This window comes from Pseudopipra pipra, chromosome 3 (genome assembly GCF_036250125.1).
Source record: "Pseudopipra pipra isolate bDixPip1 chromosome 3, bDixPip1.hap1, whole genome shotgun sequence".
NCBI classification, from domain to species: domain Eukaryota; kingdom Metazoa; phylum Chordata; class Aves; order Passeriformes; family Pipridae; genus Pseudopipra; species Pseudopipra pipra.
The window spans coordinates 21,359,719-21,383,230 of NC_087551.1; the positions used below are offsets into that span (position 1 = coordinate 21,359,719).

Genomic DNA, 23,512 nt, shown 5'->3' on the forward strand with positions numbered 1-23,512 from the left:
GTTGATTAAATGCCAAAGTGAAGTGGAGGTATTCAGCAACTGCAAAAGCCGTTTATTTAGTATATGCCAATGCCATGAACATTATTCCTGTTACACAAGATTTGCTATACTCTAATGTACAGAAGTAGAAAAGAAATTGTTTCCTTTTCTTGTGAGGGTTGCAATTGCTGTGCTGCTTCAATCTCACACTTCACACTGATATGACATTCAAGAATGTACCTAGGTTGAGTGGCTTGAGAAAGAGGCTGGTTTACACAGCGAAAAATTATGTAATGGAGTTCTTTGTGTAGGAAAAGCTTTATGTGGCTGGGTACACTGAACTGAGTTAACTGTAGTGTGCTAATTGTCCAACTTTGGCCTTATAATTTTGATAGGAGCAATTCCCTTTCACTGCTGGGGTTCTTTCTTGAGGACTTTGTCCTGGGAAGGCAGGTGTAGTCTTGATTATTGGCTTAAGCAGAGATGTGCCGATTCACGTTGGCCTATTTTGTTCTCCCTCGCTGACCAGTGCCACCAGCTGGACCCTGATAGAAAAAAAGCTGCAGCCATTTCCTGTCATTCTTCATGTAAATTTTTTCTCAAGATAGAAGTTGGTATAAGCTGTACGTACTCCTGATGTTTCTCTCAAGGGGAATGGATTTTTTTCCTTTTTGATGCTTAAAGAGATTTTAAGAGAATGGTTTCAATCCTGGTTGGATGGAATAAATCCTTCATTGACATATAGTTCTTGTGCTATGATATTCTTTCACAATAATATCATTTACAGAAACTTCCTGTAATTTGATTAGATAGAAAATGAGAAAAATAAAATAATATGATTATTTCATTGACTTCTCTCTTAGTATATATTATATATGTTGCCTGCGAAAAATAAAGGACCCTGGTGATTCTGTAGCACTAAACTGTCATTCATCTTTCTAATTCCTTCTTTTTTTTTTTTTTTGCATATTGATTCAATATCATGTCATTGATTTTTCTTGGATTATTTATTTTCCCTATGTATTTCCTCATGTCTTCTCCAACTGAGGAAGAGTTACAGGCTTCTTAATTCCATTGTCATTCACGTTTGTTGTTACAAAGAGATGACAATCTCTTACTTTACAGTTCACCTGCCATTCTTTTCTTTGTATAGAAGAAACTGAAGCAAAGAAGGCTGATATTCCACCCTGCAGATTGAAGTGTCATTAATTTGCTGTCCACAGGATCTTCAAGAGTTGCCAACTGTACTCTTTCAGTGCAATAGATTATCATTTATTGCTACATAGCAATAAACTTTTCTAGTAGCTATGTCTCAAATTTGACTACTAAACTGGATATGCAAGTGAGCAAACAGAAATAAACAAGGCCCTATTTTTATAGGTGTCTTCTGTTCTTCATCACCACAGAAGTGGATAGTGGACTGCTAAATGCCTGTGGTTTTGTAAACAGGCTGGGACTAAAATACACAGGGAGAGATTTCAGCTGACACATTTAAGGCAATATACCCCGTAGTTAGAGTTTGAAAAATAATGTATTTTCTTTATCCATTTTCTTCCTACAGAATTATTTATAGGCACATGTTCTAGAGCTGCTTTTTTTATCTCACTCATTAATGTTTGCTGCCCTGTTAAGTTGCTTCTGATTACAGATCACTCCGTGATCACTGAAGTTGTTGACGAACAGTGAGATGATCCTTCAGTGTTTCTCCTCTGCAGGTTACTGTGTGGCTGAGAATGAGACTGTGATGACCCTTCTTCTCTTTCAGGTTAAAATTCTCTGTTGCCATTTCATTCTCCAAATACTTCAGTCTGCAGTTAGCCAAGAACATAATTTTGAGAATACAAACAACACTAATACCTAGGCTTTGTACGCTAAAGGGAGATGCAGTAACAGCTTCATGCTGAGAAGGAAAAAAAAAAGGGGGTTGGACTTTGTTCACCACACTTCCAGTTTCATGCAGGTATGCCTTGTGCATCAGGGAAAATTGTTTAGGAGCAATCAATCCTTGTGTGAAGATTGCCATATGATGCTGCTAAGGTCAGTGAGACCTTGGTTCATTTGACACATAAGTGCTGCTTGAGTAACTTAGGATATTCCAACACCCATAGGAACAACCTTAACTTGCACACTAGAGGTTTTCCACATGTTAGGATTGTGATTTCTTGCACAGCTTGCACATTTGGTACAGATTATACAGTGGGGTGAACTAATCAGGGTTTCATCAGCTACATACCTCTGCCTTTGATATAGTTGAAACACTCTAGGGTAGGTGTTTAGAATCATAAAAAATGTTCTTTCAGCTTTCTCACTACTCCAGCTAAGTTGTTCCAGAAGTTTTTGTAGTAGCAATCTGTTACTGCAAACTTGGTCATGCTATTCTTCTGTGGTAGTCCTTGCTGAAGTTGGATGTAACTCATGTGCTAAGTGTATGAGCCTAATTATCAGTGACCTCTGTCAGAATTTGCATTTCTAGTATGATCCTGGTTCTTGATTGAATCCCACTACAATTTCTGTTAAGACAGATAAGAACTTAGGAGGAAGTTCATCTCCCAGCTGCTTTTGTGGGGCTGGAGTATGGTCAGAGGACTCTAGTCCATTGGCTGGAATGCAGAATTAGGGTAGCAGGTCTTTTTTTGGAGTTTTGCTTTTTTCTGATATGTGAGTTATTCTCAGATTTAGTCTTTACATCTCTAAAACCGGAATAATAATATTTGCAATTTGAGACTTACAGTGTGCTTTGGGACCAACAGTGAAAAGCTCTCAGTAGTGTATTTATTACATTCTGTTTGTAGATGTTACAAGCAATAGCTAGGAGAAATGAGAATAAAATGAAGCCAAACATGCTGATTTAAAAGCAAACTGTCGAAGCCAGGCCTGAACAGTAAAATAGCTACACATGTGCCAATGCCTCTCTTCACGTAGCTCAGAATTAAGTTGCAGGGTTCCAACTGCTGTCAAAAAAGGAAAAAAAATTCCAAGGTTATAACTGTTTAATGGGGAGAAAATGACTAATTTCTGTCTCTTTAAATTTTGTGGTGGAGAAAATAAGGTCCTTTGATCTTTAAATGAAAGCTTCCAGAGTCATTACATTGAATCAGTTAATCTCTCCCAGTAGTTACCTTATTCTCTCTTCCTCATGGGCATCCTCTTTCATGGTCTCAGTGCTGAGCTTCAAATCAATGAACAAACTGTTACTGCTTCCAACACAGCCTGTCTAGTGAGCTTTCCCTCTTTCATGCATTGCCAAGCTCTTACCTCAAACCTTGGCACATCAAAGTGGAGAAGAGGTCCAGTAGTGCCACGTGTGTTAATCAGGCTGTCTCCATCATCTTCATTTACACTGTATGAGTCAGGCTCTTGACAAGAGATGTTTGTGAAGGATTGCGTGTCCTGTCATTCCCAGGTGACATAGATAATTCTAAGCAGGTCAAGTGGCACAGTAGTGTCTGGAAGTACCCTTGGTCATCCCCATTATCTAGTTCAAAATATACTAACCAAAGTGACAACTGATCTATGTATCTATGTATAAGATATCCACGACCAGACAAAAATAAGTTGCACTGTATGTGCTGCTGGCTCAATAATTTCTTGTTCATATTGGTTTTCATTTCTCTTAGGAAAAAAAAAAAAGAAATTTCCCAGTGTAAAACCATAAAGCATATCTGTTACTTTCAGTATGAGATATTCTATCTGCTAGTGCACAGCACGTGCTGTGAAGTAACACCTGGGAGTTTTTTCAAGTATACCAGCTAATACACACACTATAAAACTCCGGAGCTGAGGTTCTGGAGCAGCATCTGTTCTCCTGCCATGTTATTAATCTGTTCCTTTATGTGAAGGGGTTACAGTATATGGTGAATCTATCACAAGTTGTATTAGAGTAATATTTTGGTTTTAGACATAAAAGTTAGGCATCTAAAATGAAACATGATTAAAAAATAACTCACCCTCTCTTCCAGGAAATAAGATTTGTGTGCTGGTTTCAGCTGGGGTAGAGTTAATTTTCTTCACAGTGGCTAGTTATGGGGCTGTGTTTTGGATTTGTGCTGAACAAAGGGTTGATAATATAGAGATGTTTTTGTTATTGCTGAGCAGGACTTGCACAGAGCCAAGGCCTTTTCTGCTGTTTGTACTGCCATGCTGGTGAGGAGACTGGGAGTGCCTGCAGAGTTGGGAGGAGACACAGCTGGGACGCCTGACCTCATCTGATCAAAGAAATATTCCCAACCATATGACCTCATGCTCTGTATATAAAACTAGGGGAAAGAAGGAGCAGGGGAAAGGTTTGGATTGATGACGTTTGTCTTCCCGAGTCACTGTTACGTGTGATGGGGCCCTGCTCTCCTGGAGATGGCTGAACACCTGCCTGCCCATGGGAAGCAGTGAATTAATTCCTTGTTTTGCTTTGCTTGTGTGCATGGCTTCTTTTGCTTTTCATATTACTGTCTTTATCTCAACCCATGAGTTTTCTAGCTTTTACCCTTCCTATTCTCTCCCTGATCCTGCTGGTGGGGGAGTGAGTGAGTGGCTGCACAGCACTCGGCTGCTGGCGGGGGTTAAACCACAACAGATTTGGTACAAGGTGAATGTTTTTAGACAATCTTCTCTTCTGAGAGAGTATGACTAGGAATTTTCCAAAGTATTTGGCATACAGTTCTTTTATTAGAAGCCGCCTTGCATTAAGCAACAAGTAAGAAGGCTTTTTTCACCAATAATGACAGATTTTCTTTATTAATATTCCTAAAAAAGACTGCAAATATATTATCTTCACTGAGGCAGAATTTTAGGATAGGTGCTACACCTCAAACAACATTAACATAATCATGGTTGCAGATATGAGTGTTTTGCTGGGATGTGTCAGACCTTAAAATCATCTGTGCTTCTTCCAGCAGCTTCAAAGAGATGTCCCTGAAACTAAAAGTGAATCATGCTCATTCCCCTCTTTCTGTGACACAGACAATGCATCCAGTGTGTGCAGTATGGTAGCAACAAAAAGCACTGGAGTTGGAAAAAATCTCACCTGAAATTTATTGACCTAAATGCTTTCTACCTTGTCATGGTTTAACCCCATCCAGCAACCAACCCTCATACAGGCACTTGCTCACTCCCTCTACAATGGGATGGGGAAGATAATTGGAAGAGTAAAGGTGAGAAAACTTGTGGGCTGGTATAAAACCAGTTTAACAGGTAAAGCAAAAGCTGCATGCACAAGCAAAGCAAAACAAGGAAATCATTCACAACTTCTACAGGCAGGCAGATATTCAGCCCTCTCCAAGAAAGCAGGGCTCCATCACATATAATTTTTACTTGGGAAGACAAATACCATCACTCCAAACATACCCCCTTCTCTCTTCTCCCGCCAGCTTTATATACTGAGCATGATACCATGTAGTGTGGGAGATCCCTTTCATCATCTGGGGTGAGCTGTCCCAGCTGTGTCCCGTCTCAATTCTTTGTGCACCCTCAGCAGGCAGCTCAGGGCAGTGTCCAGTTAAATTTTTATATCAAATTCTCCATCCTTGCATGTCCAAGGATTGTACAGCCTGTGTGTGCACCGTTGCAATTTCTGATTATGTATCTCTTACTTTTCTTTGCATTTGCTTCCACTTATGTCCTTTGCCTCTTGCTCCATTACGGGGGTGAGAGACAGAAGAGGCCTTGATGCTTTGTGAGCACTGCTCAGCAATAACAAAAACATTCCTTTGTTATCAACACTGTTTTCAGCACAAAGCCAAAACAGCCTCGCAGTAGCTGCTATGAAGATAGCTCTTCCCAGCCAAACCCAGTACAGAGGTGTACTTGAAAACCTTTTCTGTTGTCTGTGCTAATCATCCATTCTTTTCCGTTTCCTAGGCTTATGACTAGATTACATGAACTACTTCAAAATGAGAGATTTGCTCAGTGTCTATCAAAATGGTACAGAATCAATTCCTACCTTCTGTGAAATTTTTCATTGCTTTATCATTAGTATGTTCTTTATTTGTTTGATCATGATTCGGGGCCAGAAGTAACAGAAATCTGAATAGAGCATTTGGTAATTAGCCAGAGCTAAGCCTTTCCTATGTGGGCACCAATAATCTTGGTTTTCCTGCCTTTACTCAAGATCACCCTGTTTCTAATTCTCTGTTTAATAGTATTCCAGATTCTGTTATCAAAACCCTTCAGCTTTCTCCTGCACTTTGCTGCCAGGTTTCTTACAAGTCTGATGGCCCAAGAGGTCCCTCTGTACCTAAGATATAACATTTTGTAATCCTCAAGGGTTTTTAAAAAATAATTTCATAAATCAAGCTTCTCTGTTTCCATAGCTGTGTGTAATTCTGCATATACATTTAAAAAGATACTTATTTCGGAGACTGGAGAGAATTAAGGAAAATATTCAAATTAATGGATACTAAAGTATCTTGGTATTACTATTTAACACTTCAATATTGTCTTTCTTCATTTTGTTCTATGCAAACCTAGGTTTTGTGCATATCTATGCATATCTAGATTTTCTCCATTTCTATGTTCTTTGCTATGTTGGATTCAATCCTTACTTATCCTGTGCTTGGGAGGAAGAGAGACAGCAATTATTATAGTTTAGTGGGTGAATGGCAAGGAAAACAGCCTCAGAGCAAAGCAAAGCTGCTGTGGTTCCTGCACTGGGACTTCTAGGGAAAGAAGGATGAATAGATGCTTTTACACTACCTTTATGAAAGTTTGAGGTTCTTAATACAGTTACATGCAGTTATTGTGTCAGTCTGAAGTCCCCTTCTGTTGTGGTACCATGGCAGAAAGCCTTAAAAAAGAATTTAGAACCATCTTACACTTTATAGTGCAATGATTTGAGTGATTCCTCAGTGGAGCTGGTAAGAATAAATATATATAACAATGTGCTTTAAAAGAAAAAAAAAGCAAAACTTAAAAAAAACCCCACCTAACCTCAGTTTAGTAAAAGTAAAACCACAGTGAGAGTAGCAGTATGCATATGTAAACATATGTGTGTGTATGTGTGTATATATATATATATATATAAATATATAAAAAACATTAATTCTGTATGCATTTTTCAATCTTTTTGTGATAAAGTTTTCTCAGTATAATTTTATAGCTTTTAAAATGGAAAATTGTGCCTCTTCTTTGTCTGGTACTTACCAGTGTAATTTGTTAATGAAATAATAAAAGGAAAAACCTGCATATTTCCTCATATAAAGAGTGCCGGAAAATCTGTTTTCTTATAGGAGCTAATGCAGTTATATATTTCTGAAAATTGTGCAAACACAAAATAAGATTTGGTTTTACTCTGCCACTAATAGATGAGCACACCAGGTAATACACCTTAAGAAAGTAAGTGACAGTGATACCTATAATAATAACTTTTGCTAATGTATCTGAACATGTCATGGAATTTTGAGTGACATGGAGCATTCACATTTTACTGGTGAAACAAAATAGATTTTTCAATGGCTACAACTGTTACTGCAAATCTCACTAAAATTAAAGGAGAATAGATTTCTAACTGATGTACATTTAAAAATAAAAGTCTATTTTGATGAAGAAGGAAAAGAACATCTTCAAATCCCTCTTCTGTCCATCTGTAGCATGTTGTGTCTGTATTTCTGAAATCTGTTATTTTAATTATTTTTTTTTCCCCCTCCTCCTTCAGGTCTCATGGAAACCTCCTCTGATACAGAACGGAGAAATCCTTAATTATGAGATTCGCATGCCTGATCCACGAATTGTCATTACTGGGAACCCTTCCTCAAGGTTAAGTCATTTGGTGACTAATCTTACACCCTATACAAACTACTCTGTCACTGTAATAGCTTGTACTGGAGGTGATGGCTTTCTAGGAGGCTGCACGGAGAGTTTGCCTACGAGAGTGACGACACCTTCAACCATTCCTCAGAGTGTTAGTCCGTTGTCTGTGACTCCAATCAGTGAGTCCTTTATAGCCATTTCTTGGCAACCACCACTAAGGCCAAATGGTCCTTATCTGAGGTAAGCTGCAGCTGAGATAGCAGTTGTCTTTTCCATACCTAAATCCAATTCAGAAAATTCTGAGTGATGCAAGCTTTGTGTTGTGATCTCTTAATTTCTGACATTTTGAAGTTTCTCTTTAGGGCTCAGCAAAGAACAAGTGTGTTGTCTGTGCTGGAAGGCTCTGGGTCTTTCAGATCAGTGCTGTTTGAAAAGCCAGAAGTAGTAAGCACAGGATATTTGCAAAGTCATAACTAATTTGGGCTGCAGCATCAGCCACTTTTTGGTGATGAGTTCAGGCAACAAGTTCCACTGACAAAATGATGAGAAAAATATGAGATCTCTGTAAATATGAGTAACTAACACATCCAATATTCTCAATACTCTATGTGGGTTATTCCACACTAAAAGAAAGTGACCATTTGGAAGTGTGATGACATAAAATAATCTTCAAAACTTAAGTGATGAATAAGTTATAAATGAGACAGTGCATGAGAAAAATGGAAGTTAAAATCCTAGAATTTAGGGTGCATAGCCAAAACAGGAAATGCAAATAAGTGCTGAATATAGCAGGCTGGATTTCACCACAGGAACCAAAGAAAGGTATCTCCTCTGAGATTTTTCTGCAATGTTGGAATGGGGATCTTGATTTAAATGTTGATTACTGAGTGCATGTGTGTTGATATACATTAAAAAAATATGGATTTGAGTGCATAAAGGTTTATAAAGACAAATATATCTTTATATATACCCAATAAAAAATGTCAAATCTTTCCTTCTAGTGCTTTAACGTATCATGAAACACTGTGCATGGAATTATAGCTCTCTCCATATGTTCTGGTTGCTAGCTCTCTTCTAGGTGCACTGATGGGTTCAATAATTATCATGTAATGCCATTTCAGTTGCGTATGTTATTACAGCACAGTAGCTTGACTTTTTCTTCAGGCTTAATTAGAGCACACTACAACTGAATGAAACGATGATTGTTCTACAGTAAAATTTGAAGTTTCAGAAAAGCGGTCCCTGTTATTCCGGGGTTAACAACATGACCATTTTACCATAGATTATTGAAGTAAATCAGCACGACCTACATCTGCAGATTTCATTTCTTTCATGGTGTGCCATGCTGCCCTCAACAAGAACAACCACTGAAGCAGCTGCTCTGTACAGCATGATGGAACAAGAAGTCTGCAGCAAGCAGAGTAGCAGCAGCAGCTGCCAGTGGGGGTGATTTACACATGATCAGCACTCAGCATTCAAAAAGATTTGATGTTTTTCATGACTCTTCTATGAAATATACTGGACAGAATATGCCAGGATTGTTTCCTATAAAACTGTAACGATCTGTCTTTGGACTGACACTAATGAACCACTCATGTGAGAGTTCTTCTTGTTATAAAGTCATCTGATTTTTTTTGACAGAGTTTGAGTTTCATTAGTTTTTACTGTTTAATTTCTAAAGTTATAATCCCAATTTCTGCAATAATTTGGTTTGGCATCACTAAGTGACACAATGCTTGCTTGTACCTGTTGAGGATTATTCCCTAAATTCAAGGTTGAAAGTTTTTGGAAGTTGCGCACGTACATCCTACCTGCCATGGAGTACAGGAAGCCTCAGATCTCTTGTAAAAGATCATCTCAGTTGATTTCTGGTTTTGAAGGAATACAAGATCACTGTATACAGTACCTGTTAAATACCTCTTAATTCAGGGTTTCAAATCTGGAATGGTATTGTCCAACATTTCCTCTCCGAACTGGAGATGATCTTAACATTAAAAAGTGTCAAATTACACATGAAGCCATTGATCAGCGTGATCATTGCAGCAGAGTGCTGACCCACACCGAGGTATTCTGCAGAATACTTAAGCAGGGAAACATTTTCACAAATACACACTTGAAATGACAGCCTTTAAGATCTGCCTGAGTATCCACATACTTTTGTCTAGAATTTAACAGTAGCAGCTTTCCAAAATGGGGGGCGGGGACAGGATGAAGCACAGCAGCTCAGCGCTTCAGAGAATCAAGTTGTGTATTTAAGTGAATATATGCATATGACCCTAATTTGCTGGGCATGAGTGGAAACACTGTTGTAACAATAGTTTGATTAAAACTGCAGCTCACCATTGAAAGCAAATCCAGACTGTTTCTATAGCTGGTAGGAAGGGTACAAACATGTGACGCCTTACAAATAAAACACCACTATCAAACGGAACAAAAAAAATTAAAATGTCCTGTGAAATGCAATAAGGAATAATAATCTTAAAGATTTTTAACAAATATATCTAATTTTGTTTCCTTTAGAGTATAGTTTCCTATGTAATCTGCTAGAATGATTAGGAAATGCAAACTATAATACTCTCTATCCCCTTTAGTTTGTGTAGACATTAAGTGGTTTAATTTTTGTTAAATTCCATGAAGGTTTTGTGTAAAAGATGATGAAAAAGTGTGTGATGCAGCCTTGGTGAAAAGCGTCTTTTCCAAATCAGGCAGTCTCATGGCTGACCTGATGAAAGATGGGCTTTGGCTGACCTGCTGTTTGGAACAGAGACAGGAATAGAGGTTCAGATAACAATTAAAACCAGGATGAAATAGTTTGGTCTTTCAGGGTTCTTTCTCGCATCATGAATGTCTACCCAAATACAAAGGTGCCTTGCTAAGGCCTATAGATGGATCAAAATGAGTTAACTCATTCTGTGCCTGTTTTTACCCGTAATTTGCACTGTGGTTATTTGCAAAAGCACATTAAGTACAAAGGCACACTTAAGTTGCTACTACTAGTAAAATAGTAATTGCAATGATATATGTTGCAGTACATCTGCAAGAAAGATGCCTTATCATTTCATATTCTGGAATAACCTGTGAATATCATGCAAGTCTGCATAAGATACTGTTATGGGGCTGTTTGGACTTGATCTTCATAACATTTCCACAAAGATTAGAATCTGTAAATCATTAAATAAACTAATTTTTTTCAAATGGAAGTGTTTCATTTTCCATTTTCAAAGTAGGGTTTGGGTTTTTTTAAGTAATTGAATGTTTTAAATCATGAAACATTAAAAAGAATGTTTATCTCAGAAAGTTTACAGCTGTAAAAACAAAATAATGTGTGGCTTTAAAAAAACTGGTTGGTTTTTTTTTTTTTTTGTGTAATAACATTAGTTGAGATAATCCTGGTGTTCTGCTTGTCTTTTGTGTTAGATATGAGCTCCTGAGACGTAAAATCCAGCAACCACTTGCATCAAATCCCCCTGAAGATTTAAATCTGTGGCACAATATTTACTCAGGAACTCAGTGGTTTTATGAAGATAAGGGTCTTAGCAGGTGAGATTACAAAAACTATAAAAACAAATGCTGGCATTTTGTATAGTGTATGTTTAATAGTTCAAAGTATTTCTAGTGTCTTTATGTAGTGAACATATTAATTATGTAATGAAATATTTTTTGCCATCATCTTTGGTATTAATCATTCTAATATGCAGGGATTTATTCTTAGTCTGTCATTCTTGACTCATATATTGTTTTGCTCTGAAAAACAAATTAAAATAAAAATCTTGTGGAATTTTAGCATTGATATGCTCATGCAATCAAACCATTTAAATTTATGTGTACATGTACTCTAGATTTGTGTGTTGGCAAAGTCAGAGCACAGGCAGAATGGATGTTCGAGAAGTCCTAGATGGGAGACATTTGCAACTTGGTTTCAGCAATGTTTCTTTTTTTACCTGGTTTTGTTGTGTTAACTTCACCACAGTTAAATGCAGAGTGTTGAGAGTGGAGAAATTTAGTGAGTGTTCTGTTCCTCAGTATGTAGCAGTGCTTATGGTGTAGTGTAGAGCAAGACATTTTCTCTTGACCAAACTTAGTTTCTGCATCTTGAAGTCAAGGCTGCTGTTCTTTAAGGCAAACAAACAAACACATCAAGAAATTGTAATGGAAGATTAAACATGAATTATTGGCTTTCTAGTAGGTGAAGTCTTGGGAAAACCCTCATGGATGCTTTCAGGATGAGTGTTCTCTGTGTTGTGTGCTGGCGTGCTTTAAGAGCTGTATATCTTTGGCCCTCAAATATCTGAACTTGCCTCTTACTTCTGTAAAAATTGTGTGAGTGTCCCTCCTGAGCACAACGTGAACCAGGAGAATGTGACCTCTGCTCCTGCCATTGTATAGACTGAACCAAGCCAAGGGCTACTGCCTCTGGCTTGTCATTGCCTACTTGCTGAAAGTCACTTCTCATTTCCGTCTGTTGCAATAACTGATCATGGAGCTGTTCTTGTGTCAATCCTGCCAAAGTGTCCATTTCTTTCATTCAACCATGTTTGAAATTCTACACAGAGTTTCCTTTGGTTTTAGTTTGGCTCATTTCAGTGGCATAGACAGTTATGTTACCAGTTCAGAGGGGGCAATACATTCTGACAGGGTCCAAGTGACCAGTCATTAGGCACAGTGACGTGTTGGGTTGAATGAGCTATGGCCAGAAAAGTGTGCCTAGCCCTTGGACACACCTGAACACTTCTTTTGGGGAGGGTTCTGCAACCTGCAGCTATATTTTTGCAGTCATTTTTTTATTGTATGTGTGCTACAGTGTCCAAGAAAATAATACACTTGCAAAGAGAGGAATAAGATGTGTTATGTATGTTGTCACTGTTCCTCAACGCTTATAGTTACAGGTGGAACTAGTGAGTTCCCATTAATTTGCTTTCTTCTCATGGGAGTATTAAAGCTCAGCTCTTTTGAAAATTGGGGTGTTTAGTAAAGTGTCTAAAAAAAAGTAAATATTAAAAAGTAAAATGAATTAAATATACACTGTGAGTGACTTTTTGTACTAAAACCTCTAAATATTAGGCATTAACTCTATGTTCCTTTATTGTATTTGTAGACATTTATCCCAACGTGTTGCAGCTTCAGTGAAAATGTGAAGATGATCCTGAGTTTCAGTTCTTGTGTAGTTTTGTGTGAGGCTTTTTATGAGGAAATTAAATTTGAGATTATGAAATTCCACTTAAAATAGATTAATATGCCTTTGATATAATGATGAAGTGCCAGTCACTTACTTGGTTTACTAAATACACATGTAGGATTTCATAAATCTATGTAAGTGGAATATACACAGTTCTGAAGAAATTACATTATTAAATGAGTTTGAACTCCTAGGAGCTTTTTTTGGATGCTTTTGTAGTAGAAGAGTCCTGACTGTGTGGAGAATCTCTTTTACAAATGAGATTCTGCAAGTTAAAAATCAATGGGTTTCCCAAAAGAGAAAAAAAGCCTCATTTGATTAAATTCTGATCCAAATTTTGGCAGGTTGCCACTGCTGTAATTACATATTGAATTGAGCTATAATCTCTCAACACCTCAGAAGCTACAACTATGAAGAAGTGAAATAATGTGTTTTATTTTCGTTACTGTGTTAATCGTGCTGACTTATTTGCAAAAAATAGATGCCTCTTATAAAGTCTTCACTGGTGCACATCATGCGGCTGAATTTTGTTACAGGAGGAGAACTAACCACAAAACTTTGGCACAGACAGAAGGTTTACAGCAAATATTTTCTATGTCTGCATTTTTCATTTCATTTCATTACTTTTAAAATGTCTTAGGTACACAACATACGAGTACAAGCTCATAGTGCACAACGAGGTAGGATATACACCAAGTGAAGAAGTGGTAGCTACTACATTAGCAGGGTTACCAGAGAAAGGAAGTGTCCTCGTTGCACGTGCTGTTAATCATACTGCTGTAGAAGTCGAATGGTCAAAACCAAGTAAGTGTGTTTACTATTTATTCCAATAACTAGATGGTAACCTGCCGTCACTTACATTGGTCTGCCTTGCTCTCACAGGAAACACAGTCCTTGTCTTGATTTATAATATTCCTAAATGTCCTTGAAAAGAGAGGAAAGAAATAGGGGGGGAAAAAGTGCACATTTTGCTGTTTCTCAGTCTTGTTCATATTTATTATATGCTCTTTCTGTGGAACGAGAATAGTGAAAGTGAAGAAATAGTTAATGCAAACTCATGAGACATCTATAAAGCAGTACTACACAAAAATCCTGTAGTCTTTGTGGTCTATTTCATCTCTTTGTATAAAAATTTACATATACATTCCTTCACGATGTGAGGATCCCCTTTGTCTTTCTTTTTGCTCTGCTTCTTAAAATGAATTTAGCCAATTTCTCTAGTTGGTTTGCTAATACAGCGGTGGGGAATTTCTTCATGACTTACATGCAAATGATTTTGTAAGGACTGGGTGCTGAATTGCAACAAATGTAGTCTCTTTATTTTATAATTGCATGCCTGAAGTAAGCAGTGCTTATAAAAACTGACAAATGTAATAGATCTGAAGCAGCTCACTGAAGTTTCATTACCTTAGTAATCTAAACCCCTGACCTTCTAGATGTAGGTAATGCAATCTGGTTTTATTTTCATTCATACCTTAGAAATTTCCTCCATATATGTTTGTAAATGCAGAAGTTTAACACCAAGACAAGGCCATTCACTATTTGAAAACCTTATCATATTTTATGACTTCTTATGTTGCAATAAGCATATAAACTATCTGTATATCCATGTTTCTTTTTTTCATAATATTAGTTTTCAAATTATTTTTATGTTTTCTTTGGGAACTTAGGAGCCCTTAGCATAAGTTACCCTGCTATCTTTCTTTTCCCTACTGGAGATTTTTAACTTCTAAGGATTTAAAACTTGTAGCTGTACCACTTAAAAATATCATGTCTTTCTTGATTAAGAATTTCAATGACAAACCCATGTATTATTGAATCTGTAAATATGCTTTTGGCTTTTATCATTGCTGTTTCCCAGTGAGCTGAGTCCTGTTCAGTGGTACAGTGTGTCATCTAAAGCAATATGTGTTAGTGCTTAAAGTTTTTGTCATAATTATTCTTTTCATCTCGATGCTTACTGGAAAAGCAGTTGCATTTGATCAGATCTGAACTTAAACTGTTTGACAAACGACAGATAAGGTAACAGATGACATCTCAGTTGCTAAAATGGAGAAGACTTGCCTGTATTTGTTGCTTATCCATCAGCTCAGATCAGTGAATGTCCTTCCCTGTGTAGCCAGAAAATTACATTGTTTTTTATTTCCTTTCTCTGAGGAAGTTAGTGCTGGGTAAAACACATTTTAGGAAGAAATGTGAGAATTTGGTTTTTTCCCCTGTATATATAATGCTTCTGAGTGTATTACAGCTTTACATGTAGATGATATGATCATGTTTGTTCTAAAATAATAACACAGCTTTTCATTTTCATTAAGGCCAAAAGGCAATCCATGTAAAGTTGAATATCACTAGAATTTAAGGCATAGGCACTGGTCCTTTATTCATGGTTCAAGAATTAACACAGGAGCGGGGTGGGGTGGGGGAATGTTGTTTGAAGAGAAGGGGCAAAAAGGAAAAGATCCTTGAGGTTTCCATCTTACACGAGTTCCATGGAGCAATCTGATTTGCTCTCTTCCTTTGATCTGGGTGAAAGGCACCCTTTTGCAATAACAAGCTGCAAGGCCTGCACACCACTGCTTGCATTGGGTTTCACCTGTTAATTTGTTTACTTCACATATTCCATTTCATCATGGGAATGCCTAGAGAAGGAGAGCTTTCTGTAGTGTTGGATAGGATGATGGACCGTTAACATCTTTGACAAATTAGGAAGAGCAGTTTGCATCACTGCTTACAAGGGTGAAACTGAAGGCACTTGATGGAAGCCTTCCTTTTTTTTTACATAAAAGGGTCTGCATAAAATTTGTTTTACTCTTCACAATAGATGTTGATAAGAAACTTGCTGACTGAATGTTTCCCAGTTGATGTTCCAATGTTTTTCCTTTCTTTTCCTAGCACTACAGGATTTGCAAGGAGATGTTGTGTATTATACCCTCTTTTTGAATTCTACTGATGAGAGAAGATCTCTAAGGATCCAGGCTGATGTAAACTCTATAATCATAGGTGATTTGCAGCCCAACACAGAGTATCAGATATTTTCTCAAGTTTTTAATGGAGTCCACAGCATCAACAGTGAAGTTGTGCATGTGACTACCTCAGATGGAGGTTGGTTAGCAGTGACTGCAGCTTGGCTTCAAATCCGAGAATGAAATTGATTGATTTTTGTTAGGGTTGAGATCAGTCATCCTTCCATTATAAAATTTCCGGTATAAAGGGAAAAAGGTCTAAAACGCTAAAATGCTTAAGTGCTGGTTGTCATCATGTGGTAGATCAATAAATGGTCCCACTGAGACAGAAGGAAAAGCTCTAATAGCAGATATTAACCCAGTTTGTTCTCATCTTCTCCTGCATATTCCTATATGTGTGCACTAAGTTTGGAACTGAGTTCATATCAATAAATGGTGGAATTTAGAAACAATTAATGGGTTTTTTAAAAGATTTGCTCTGTGAAGCAATATGATTTTGACATGACAGTCATGCACAGAGCCTTTCCTGAGTCACTAGAAACTCTAGGTATAAGTTCAGCCTCTAAGAAAATTCTTCGAGTCATTTCTGTGCCAGTGGACAAGTACAGGGCTGGGGGTAGAGGTTGAGGATAAAATAATAATAAAAAAATTGTGCATCTGAAATGTGTTTAGAATGGTCTTTCTAATCTTTTTGCTTTATAAAGTCTCATTATAAACATTATAATATCATTACCTCAGAAGCAAGTGTTCCAGGTCATTAGCAAAGCACTTTAAGGGAGGATTCCATTTCCTTTCTCATGCCAAAGGTCAGCACCTTTTGTTTATAAAATAGAATTGATCATAAGAGCAATTTTTCAACTGGTAAAGATGGGTTCTTATGATAAAAATAGGTCTTTGCATGGTTATTTCTGACATGCTTAGATAATTATGTAATTTAACGCTGAGGAAGGTGTTGTTTTTTTTTTTTAAATAAGTGTTAGACTTCATCATTACCTATAGTAATCAACATTCTAAACCATTTACATAATGATAATATTGCATATTGCTTCATATTGCTTCAGCTATAAGGCTGATAATGTCACATTCCACCAGACATAAGGTATTTTGGTCTCAGGTTTTTATTTAAAATTCTCTATTTTTCTCTCTCTTTTTTTTGGAAGAATTGGGATTGTGGAGACATAAAAATAATATTTGCATGTTGGCAGTGCAGATGGGTGAATAATTTATCATCATATCTTACTGGCCACATACTACTGATGATTGACACTATGCTGCTGGTATAAAGCATTTTACCATCAGCTCTCATGATTTCTAACTGAGAGTATAATAAGCCAATTTACAGAAGACTACAGACTGTGATAACTTCATCAGAGGAAAGCAGATAAGCAGTGAACCCTTTGCTAAACCTAAATACTAATCTGCATTTGGTTAAACAAGTGCTTTTGCAGAGACAGCTGGAGTTTATTCAGTTTCTTCCTTTATTTCTAGAGCCTGAGGGCATGTTCCCTCCAGAGGTTGTCATCATCAACAGTACAGCTGTACGTGTCATCTGGACATCGCCTTCAAACCCGAATGGTGTTGTCACAGGGTACTCTGTCTATGTAAATAATAAGCAGTACAAGACTGGAATGAACGAGCCGGGATCCTTTCTTTTAGCAGATTTGTCTCCATTCACCGTGTATGATGTACAGGTTAGAATATATTTTTCTGGGTTGTGTAATACACTTTAATTTTACTTAAAGTATTTGGATTTCCAAGCAAAGTATCGTTCCATGAATTTCTTTACATACATGGACATATGTTTGCACTGATCTCTGTGTGCATATACATACAAGGTATAAATTTATTTTCAGCATATTTTGGTCTGTGTAGACTTTTCATAACACAAATTTCCATTATCTCTTTTTCAAATCATCAAAACTCCATTTACTTTCCCCTAAATGCTCTGAGCTTAAACATTAGCAAAGCCCCAAAATATATTGCAAAGAGGCAAAGATTCTACTCCTACTCTTTAAAAGAAAATTGCAATTGTTTTAGAAACATCAGGCATGCATATATATCTGTGCAGTGAAATAATGATGTTGCATTTGACATCCTTGTATCATTTTTTTTCTTTATCCTTCTTAGGAGGAATCAGAGCTGATCTCTAAAATCATCATAGTACTTTTTATGCTGATAATTTTACGTGGCTTTTCCCTTTCTCTATCTTTGCCTCTCTAGGCATATATCTACTGAAAAGCAAAATACTCTGTGCAGAAACATAATAAAAAAGAAGAAATAATATCTTTCTATCCTGAAGTTCTATTAATATGTTCAAGAAATGCAGTTTGACTCTTAACTGTTACTGTCTATTTCATTAAAGTTTGGTTTGCATTATTATATACGAGACGGACTTAGTAGTACCATGTATACTTCATTCTGAAAATTTGCATCCAGTTACTACATGCCATAAATAAACATCACAGGCAGGCATACCGTAACAGATTTCCATGTTCCAGCCCCTCTGAAGCAGCAAACCTCCACCCATGAATACACATATGACTTTCTGAATGCCACTTGGAAACACATTTGTCTTTCCTCAATAACAATGCAAATTCAGTGTACTGCCTCACTTATAGACCCTCTATATTAATTTACCATGGCCACCTTCTGTTGCTGGAGATGTTAATTATTCTTCTCTTCTGCTTTTCTAGTATTTATACTGGACTTATATTTGCATCAGTGTGATAGGTAAAACCAAAATAAGATGCCTTTTTTTTTTTTTTTTGCTATGATTCTTTTTTTCTTTTTCTGAAAACAATATTATCTGGGATTCATGTGCATCTCACTGGCAATCTTACCGTTTTATCTTTCATTTTCATGCTTTTTTTATTTTGAGTAACTTCCCTGTTGACAATACAGAAACAGTGCTACAGTCCTTCACTACCTATTTCACCTTGTCTTTGCTTAGTTTAATCTCAAGAACTGGAGTAATAAGTTTTTATTTCTGTGGCATTTTTTCCTAACAATTTTTATGATTCCTATTTAAATTTTTCAGTTTTCATTTCCAGAATAGGCATGAAGGAATAGAAAATATTAAGGAAAAATTATCCTTTTTTTATGTCAGGATATATGGTAGGAGTAGAAAACTTACAGAAGACCCCAAATCAAAGTACATTTTTTTCAGTGTTGTGTAACAGGGTCTACATATACATGCAGAAAAACAAATTCACTGCAACTCTGTTGGCGATAATTTAATAGAAAACAACAATTAGTGCCAGAGGGCCGCATATACCCTTCTTTTGAAAATGGTATGGGAAAATGTGATACAATGCAGTATATCTCTGGTAGATATACTTATCTCAAAGCTGCAGTATTTTCCTGGCTTTATGGAATCTGTTAAATAAAAAAGAATTATATCCTGGGTGAAGAGAAAGTCTAAACAAGTAGCGGAGCTGAAAAGTTTCTGCAGCTGAATATATGAAACTCATGTTCTTCTTCATCAGATTGAAGCCTGCACGGTGTATGCCTGTGTGAGAAGCAATGGGACCCAGATTACAACTGTGGAAGATGAGCCAAAGCAGCTGTCAGCACCCATTATTCACGTAATTGGCTCAAGGTACTATGCTATAGATGGCTTTTATATATCAAGGAGATTTGTAGCTGGAATGGGGACCAAAATGTAAAGTTGTCTTTTCAAAATTGTAAAAGGTGCATAAAAGAATTCAGTATACACTTAGAAAGCATTTTTACTGGGTGTTATTTTTGGTCTTGAAGTTTTTTTGCCAAAAGATCAATTGAAGAAGTCTCACCCTTGGTTGGTTGTACATACCCATTTGGGTATCGCTGTGCTGTGATAATAAATAAGAAATAGTTAAGAGAAGAAGCGTAGCGGAATGAAAATTATCACATTTTGCTGTCAGTTAAGAAGAGGAAGATTAATGCTCAGGGAGCAATGTGATGCTGATAATGGAAACTTAGAATAATTCTGGGTAAAAATAAGTCACCTATCACAGCAGTAAGAATTAGTAAGCTATCTTAAAAGGCATGCATATCTATGTCTCCTTGAACCACTGTTTGCAATCTGCCTGTCCACTACATCCACAGGCATGGGCAAACTTCTTAATTGTAAAAGGGAGCATCAAATTTGCAGTCCTTAGAAGTAGCCACATCATAACTTATACAGTGATTCTTTGGGAGTTAATATCTTCCAAAGACAAAGTAAAACTAAACTTGGTAACAATTTTTCAGAGTTGCACCAACAATAAAGTAGTTAACCTCCTGTGTTTATGTTATTGTTCCTGTGATTTTCCACTTCTAAAAATAACAAAAATCTAGCATCTGAGCCTTCAGAAATGGCCAGCAGAATGGACTTGCTTCTTCAGTCTCTTAAGGACTTTGGTTTGCTGTTTATAATTTCTACATTTTGCTTGAATTCAGGATTTATCTCTGTATAAGGGTGAAATTAAGCTTGCTATTTTTCTGTCACACGTACAGATATAGTCAAAGCTTGTTTGATGATAAGAACTCAGTTCAGGATCTCATCTTTTGCCCTTGGCTTTAACTTATGTATGCCTTTGTCTGTATTGTCTGTACTGCAAACACTTATGCATGTTTCTGCTATTATATATAGACTAAATATGTCATAACACATGAATGCAAAAGGATCAAAAATGCCTTCCTACTTTATAATCTGCTCAGCCAGAAACACACTCTGTTTCTACACTGCCTTTTCCTACATGTCATATTATCATCAGCTGTTCTTATATCCCAAAAGAATACTAACTACTGATCGATTGCCCGGACATGTCTGGCCGTGGCCTACATGTGCCCCGGGTAGTTCATTTATTTGCCACGGTGGATTTGCTAGAGTGGAATTTAATCAATAGCTAATTCATTAATTCTGGTCCTCGAGTATGTAGGGATTGTGCAGTATAAAAATGACTGGCTGGATTCAGCTTTGATTGAAATATGACAAACACTACAGCTGACAGCTTCGGCAGGTGCTGGACTGAATATGAATTTTGCTTATTTATCCTCCATAAAAGAAAAAGCTTGCTCCAAAAAACCCCACTTTGTGTGGACAAGAGGACATTTTAATATATATCTGTCATCAGAGAGAGAAAAAAGGCATTTCTAGAGTATAGGCTCATGGGATACCTGAGATGTAATACAGCCTGTGCAGTTTATTGTCTTTAATTGGAATCATGGCGTTTTTCCCTCTTCTGAATCAGTTTAGGGGGCTGTATTATTGATGAGAATGCTGTAGGATAATGTCTTTGTAGCATTCACAAATAATTGTTTTAAAATTCGCCTCAAGGTGCTACATGACAGAAATTATAATTTCACTCACCAACTTAGAAGTCTTTCTGATAGCAGCTCCATCCACACAGTTCTAATGAAGGTTGTACCGCCAGAGCCATTATAAATACCTTACTTTTCTACCCCTTGCAGTTAATAACTCAGCTTCAGGCTGAAACTTGGCACAAAAGGTCGCAGTCCTGAAATAATTATTTTATAATGCCAAACTTCAGATAGAAAACAGTATGGGACCCAATCCTGAACTTCTAAGTCGGGTTCTGATTTGTGATGTTTCTTCCCTGCATTTAGGGTTTTTGTGGGGGGGAGGTGGAATGGTTGCACTGGCCATGTTTAGGTAGAAACGATTGCTATTGAAATCAAGTTTTTGGTTTTGTTTTTATTTTTTTTTTAATTAGGGCCCCAGGATCTGACTCCATAGAGGAGTATTGTATTTTGTTGCATAATTTAGAAAGTTCTCTGAGTACTGCATGCATGCGGATGCTGACTGAAAGTTTGTGTAGTGGATTAAATTCTCATGGTGTGTAGGAAAGTAATTCATTCCCCTTTAAAATACTTCTTTTCTTTTTCTTTATCCTTGCTATACAGCAATTCTGTTCAGTGCTTAATTCAAAGGTTGATGGCTCAGAAGAAAACATGTGGCCTAATCTAGGGAATCTAGGGAAAATTCTTCATGTCTTCATGAAGAGAGGGCCCTTTAAAAGCACCCTTAGGGGAACCAGAAACCTTGGTCAGAGAGTAAAGAACAGTTCGAAGAAGATAAGGCCATGGGGGAAAAACTAGGTGGATTCTTTGGTTTGATTTTCAGTATCATGGGACTTTAGAAGTTTTCTGTGTCAGTTGCTGTTTGTGAATGAGCTGGAGGAATTATTTCAAATCAACATGTTAGTGAGAAGGATTTTAGAAAAAATAGATGAACTGTAGCAACAAATTATTTGGATATTTGGGTATTTGCTCACGAGTTCTAAAGGAGATCAAATATGAAAGTGTCAAACTGCTGTGCTGTGTTAAATATCCTTTAAATTGGTCTTGGTACTAGAAAAATGGAAGATAAGGCAATGTAGTGTAGATTTCTCCGAGGGGATATGGGGAACTAAAGACCAGTAAATCTGATTTTCCCGTACTGGGGAAATGGGAGGAAAGTAAAAAAAAGACAGGCTAAGTGATTAAATGTGAAACACTAGGGAAGGCTGTTGTGGAGTCACATCCTCTCGACATATGACAAGCAAAACACAAAGATTTCTTGCATATGCTTAGTTTTATAACACTTTCCCTACAGTGTTCAAGACAGTGTTCCCGTGGAGGACACCTGATCACTCTCCCTGCTTTAGTAATGGGAAAAACAAAGTGCTGAAAGATTTCTCTAAGAAGTTTGTAGCAACAACAGAAGCGTGATGCCATTTATCAGGCTGTCTGTACTGTGTCATACTGCCTCTCTAATTATGTCAGCCCTGCAGTCCACAATACAGCAGGTAGTTAACTCCTGTGCAATAATGCTGGAGCAGTTGCTCAGTATGTGTGATCTCCTGATGAGGGAAGTATTTTATCCACTAGTCATTAATAATAGCAGTGTTCCCTATCTTAAGACTGTCAGGTGAATCGTGTGATTTTTTTTTTTTGTTCCAGCTCCTAAAAGTAAAGCCATTGTATCGTAGATTTTTAAACTTAACTGTTGTATGTGATGAGACTAACAGAACATTCATTATCAGGATTCAGAAGTGAGGCCTTGATATATTTTTAATCTTCATGGTTAAACCTTTATTACTGTGTTGAGGAGTTCTTTTATGGGCACTTGAAGCTGGTGATACATGAAGCAGGCAAAACCCAGAATTTTCCTTCCGAAGTCTGTTTTACCAAAATGCATCTGATGTGATATAAAAAAACTCCAAAATACTGTTATTTTTCATGGATTTTTTTAAAAAGATAATATTTCTACCTAGAAATGTCAAAAATAATTGACTTCACATGCTTGGGCCAAATGATTTCAGTTTGCTGTCTTTCAGCAAAAGCAAATACACCCCTGTGGATCAGTTTGAAATTGTTCTTTATCTCATGAAACTGCTGCAGTGCCTCATGGACCCTGTAGTCTGAAGCAGGTTGTTTCTTAGAACCTGGTTAGGCTGCCTTGTCTGCTTCAGTATTTTCACCACATTGCCAGCAGTCATAGAAGGGACTCATCCAGCACTGGAACTATCATAAATGGCAGACACTTAAAGTGTTCTCTGGGCAGACAAGGGTTATGCTCCGCATGTGAGGTGTTGTACATTCGTCTAAGCCTATTTGTGAGTCTGCTTCTGTAGGTCAGGCTGTGGACACTTCTCAGCATAGTCACAACTCCGGTTTATCTCACAGGGAG

At 37.1% G+C, this 23,512-nt stretch overlaps 1 protein-coding gene across 9 annotated transcripts in view; it reads left to right on the forward strand.

The window, feature by feature from the left end:
- USH2A (usherin) overlaps positions 1-23,512 on the forward strand; it is a 385,399-nt gene that overhangs the window by 259,689 nt on the left and 102,198 nt on the right. For all 9 annotated transcript variants that reach the window (XR_010428978.1, XM_064648236.1, XM_064648230.1 and 6 more), the window contains 6 exons: positions 7,625-7,959; positions 11,137-11,259; positions 13,536-13,699; positions 15,788-15,997; positions 17,347-17,549; positions 19,344-19,456. Coding sequence is in view for 8 of the 9 variants with exons in the window: in XM_064648236.1 (XP_064504306.1) it covers positions 7,625-7,959; positions 11,137-11,259; positions 13,536-13,699; positions 15,788-15,997; positions 17,347-17,549; positions 19,344-19,456 (1,148 nt within the window). In the remaining variant the exon portion in view is untranslated. The remainder of the gene's footprint in view (positions 1-7,624; positions 7,960-11,136; positions 11,260-13,535; positions 13,700-15,787; positions 15,998-17,346; positions 17,550-19,343; positions 19,457-23,512) is intronic.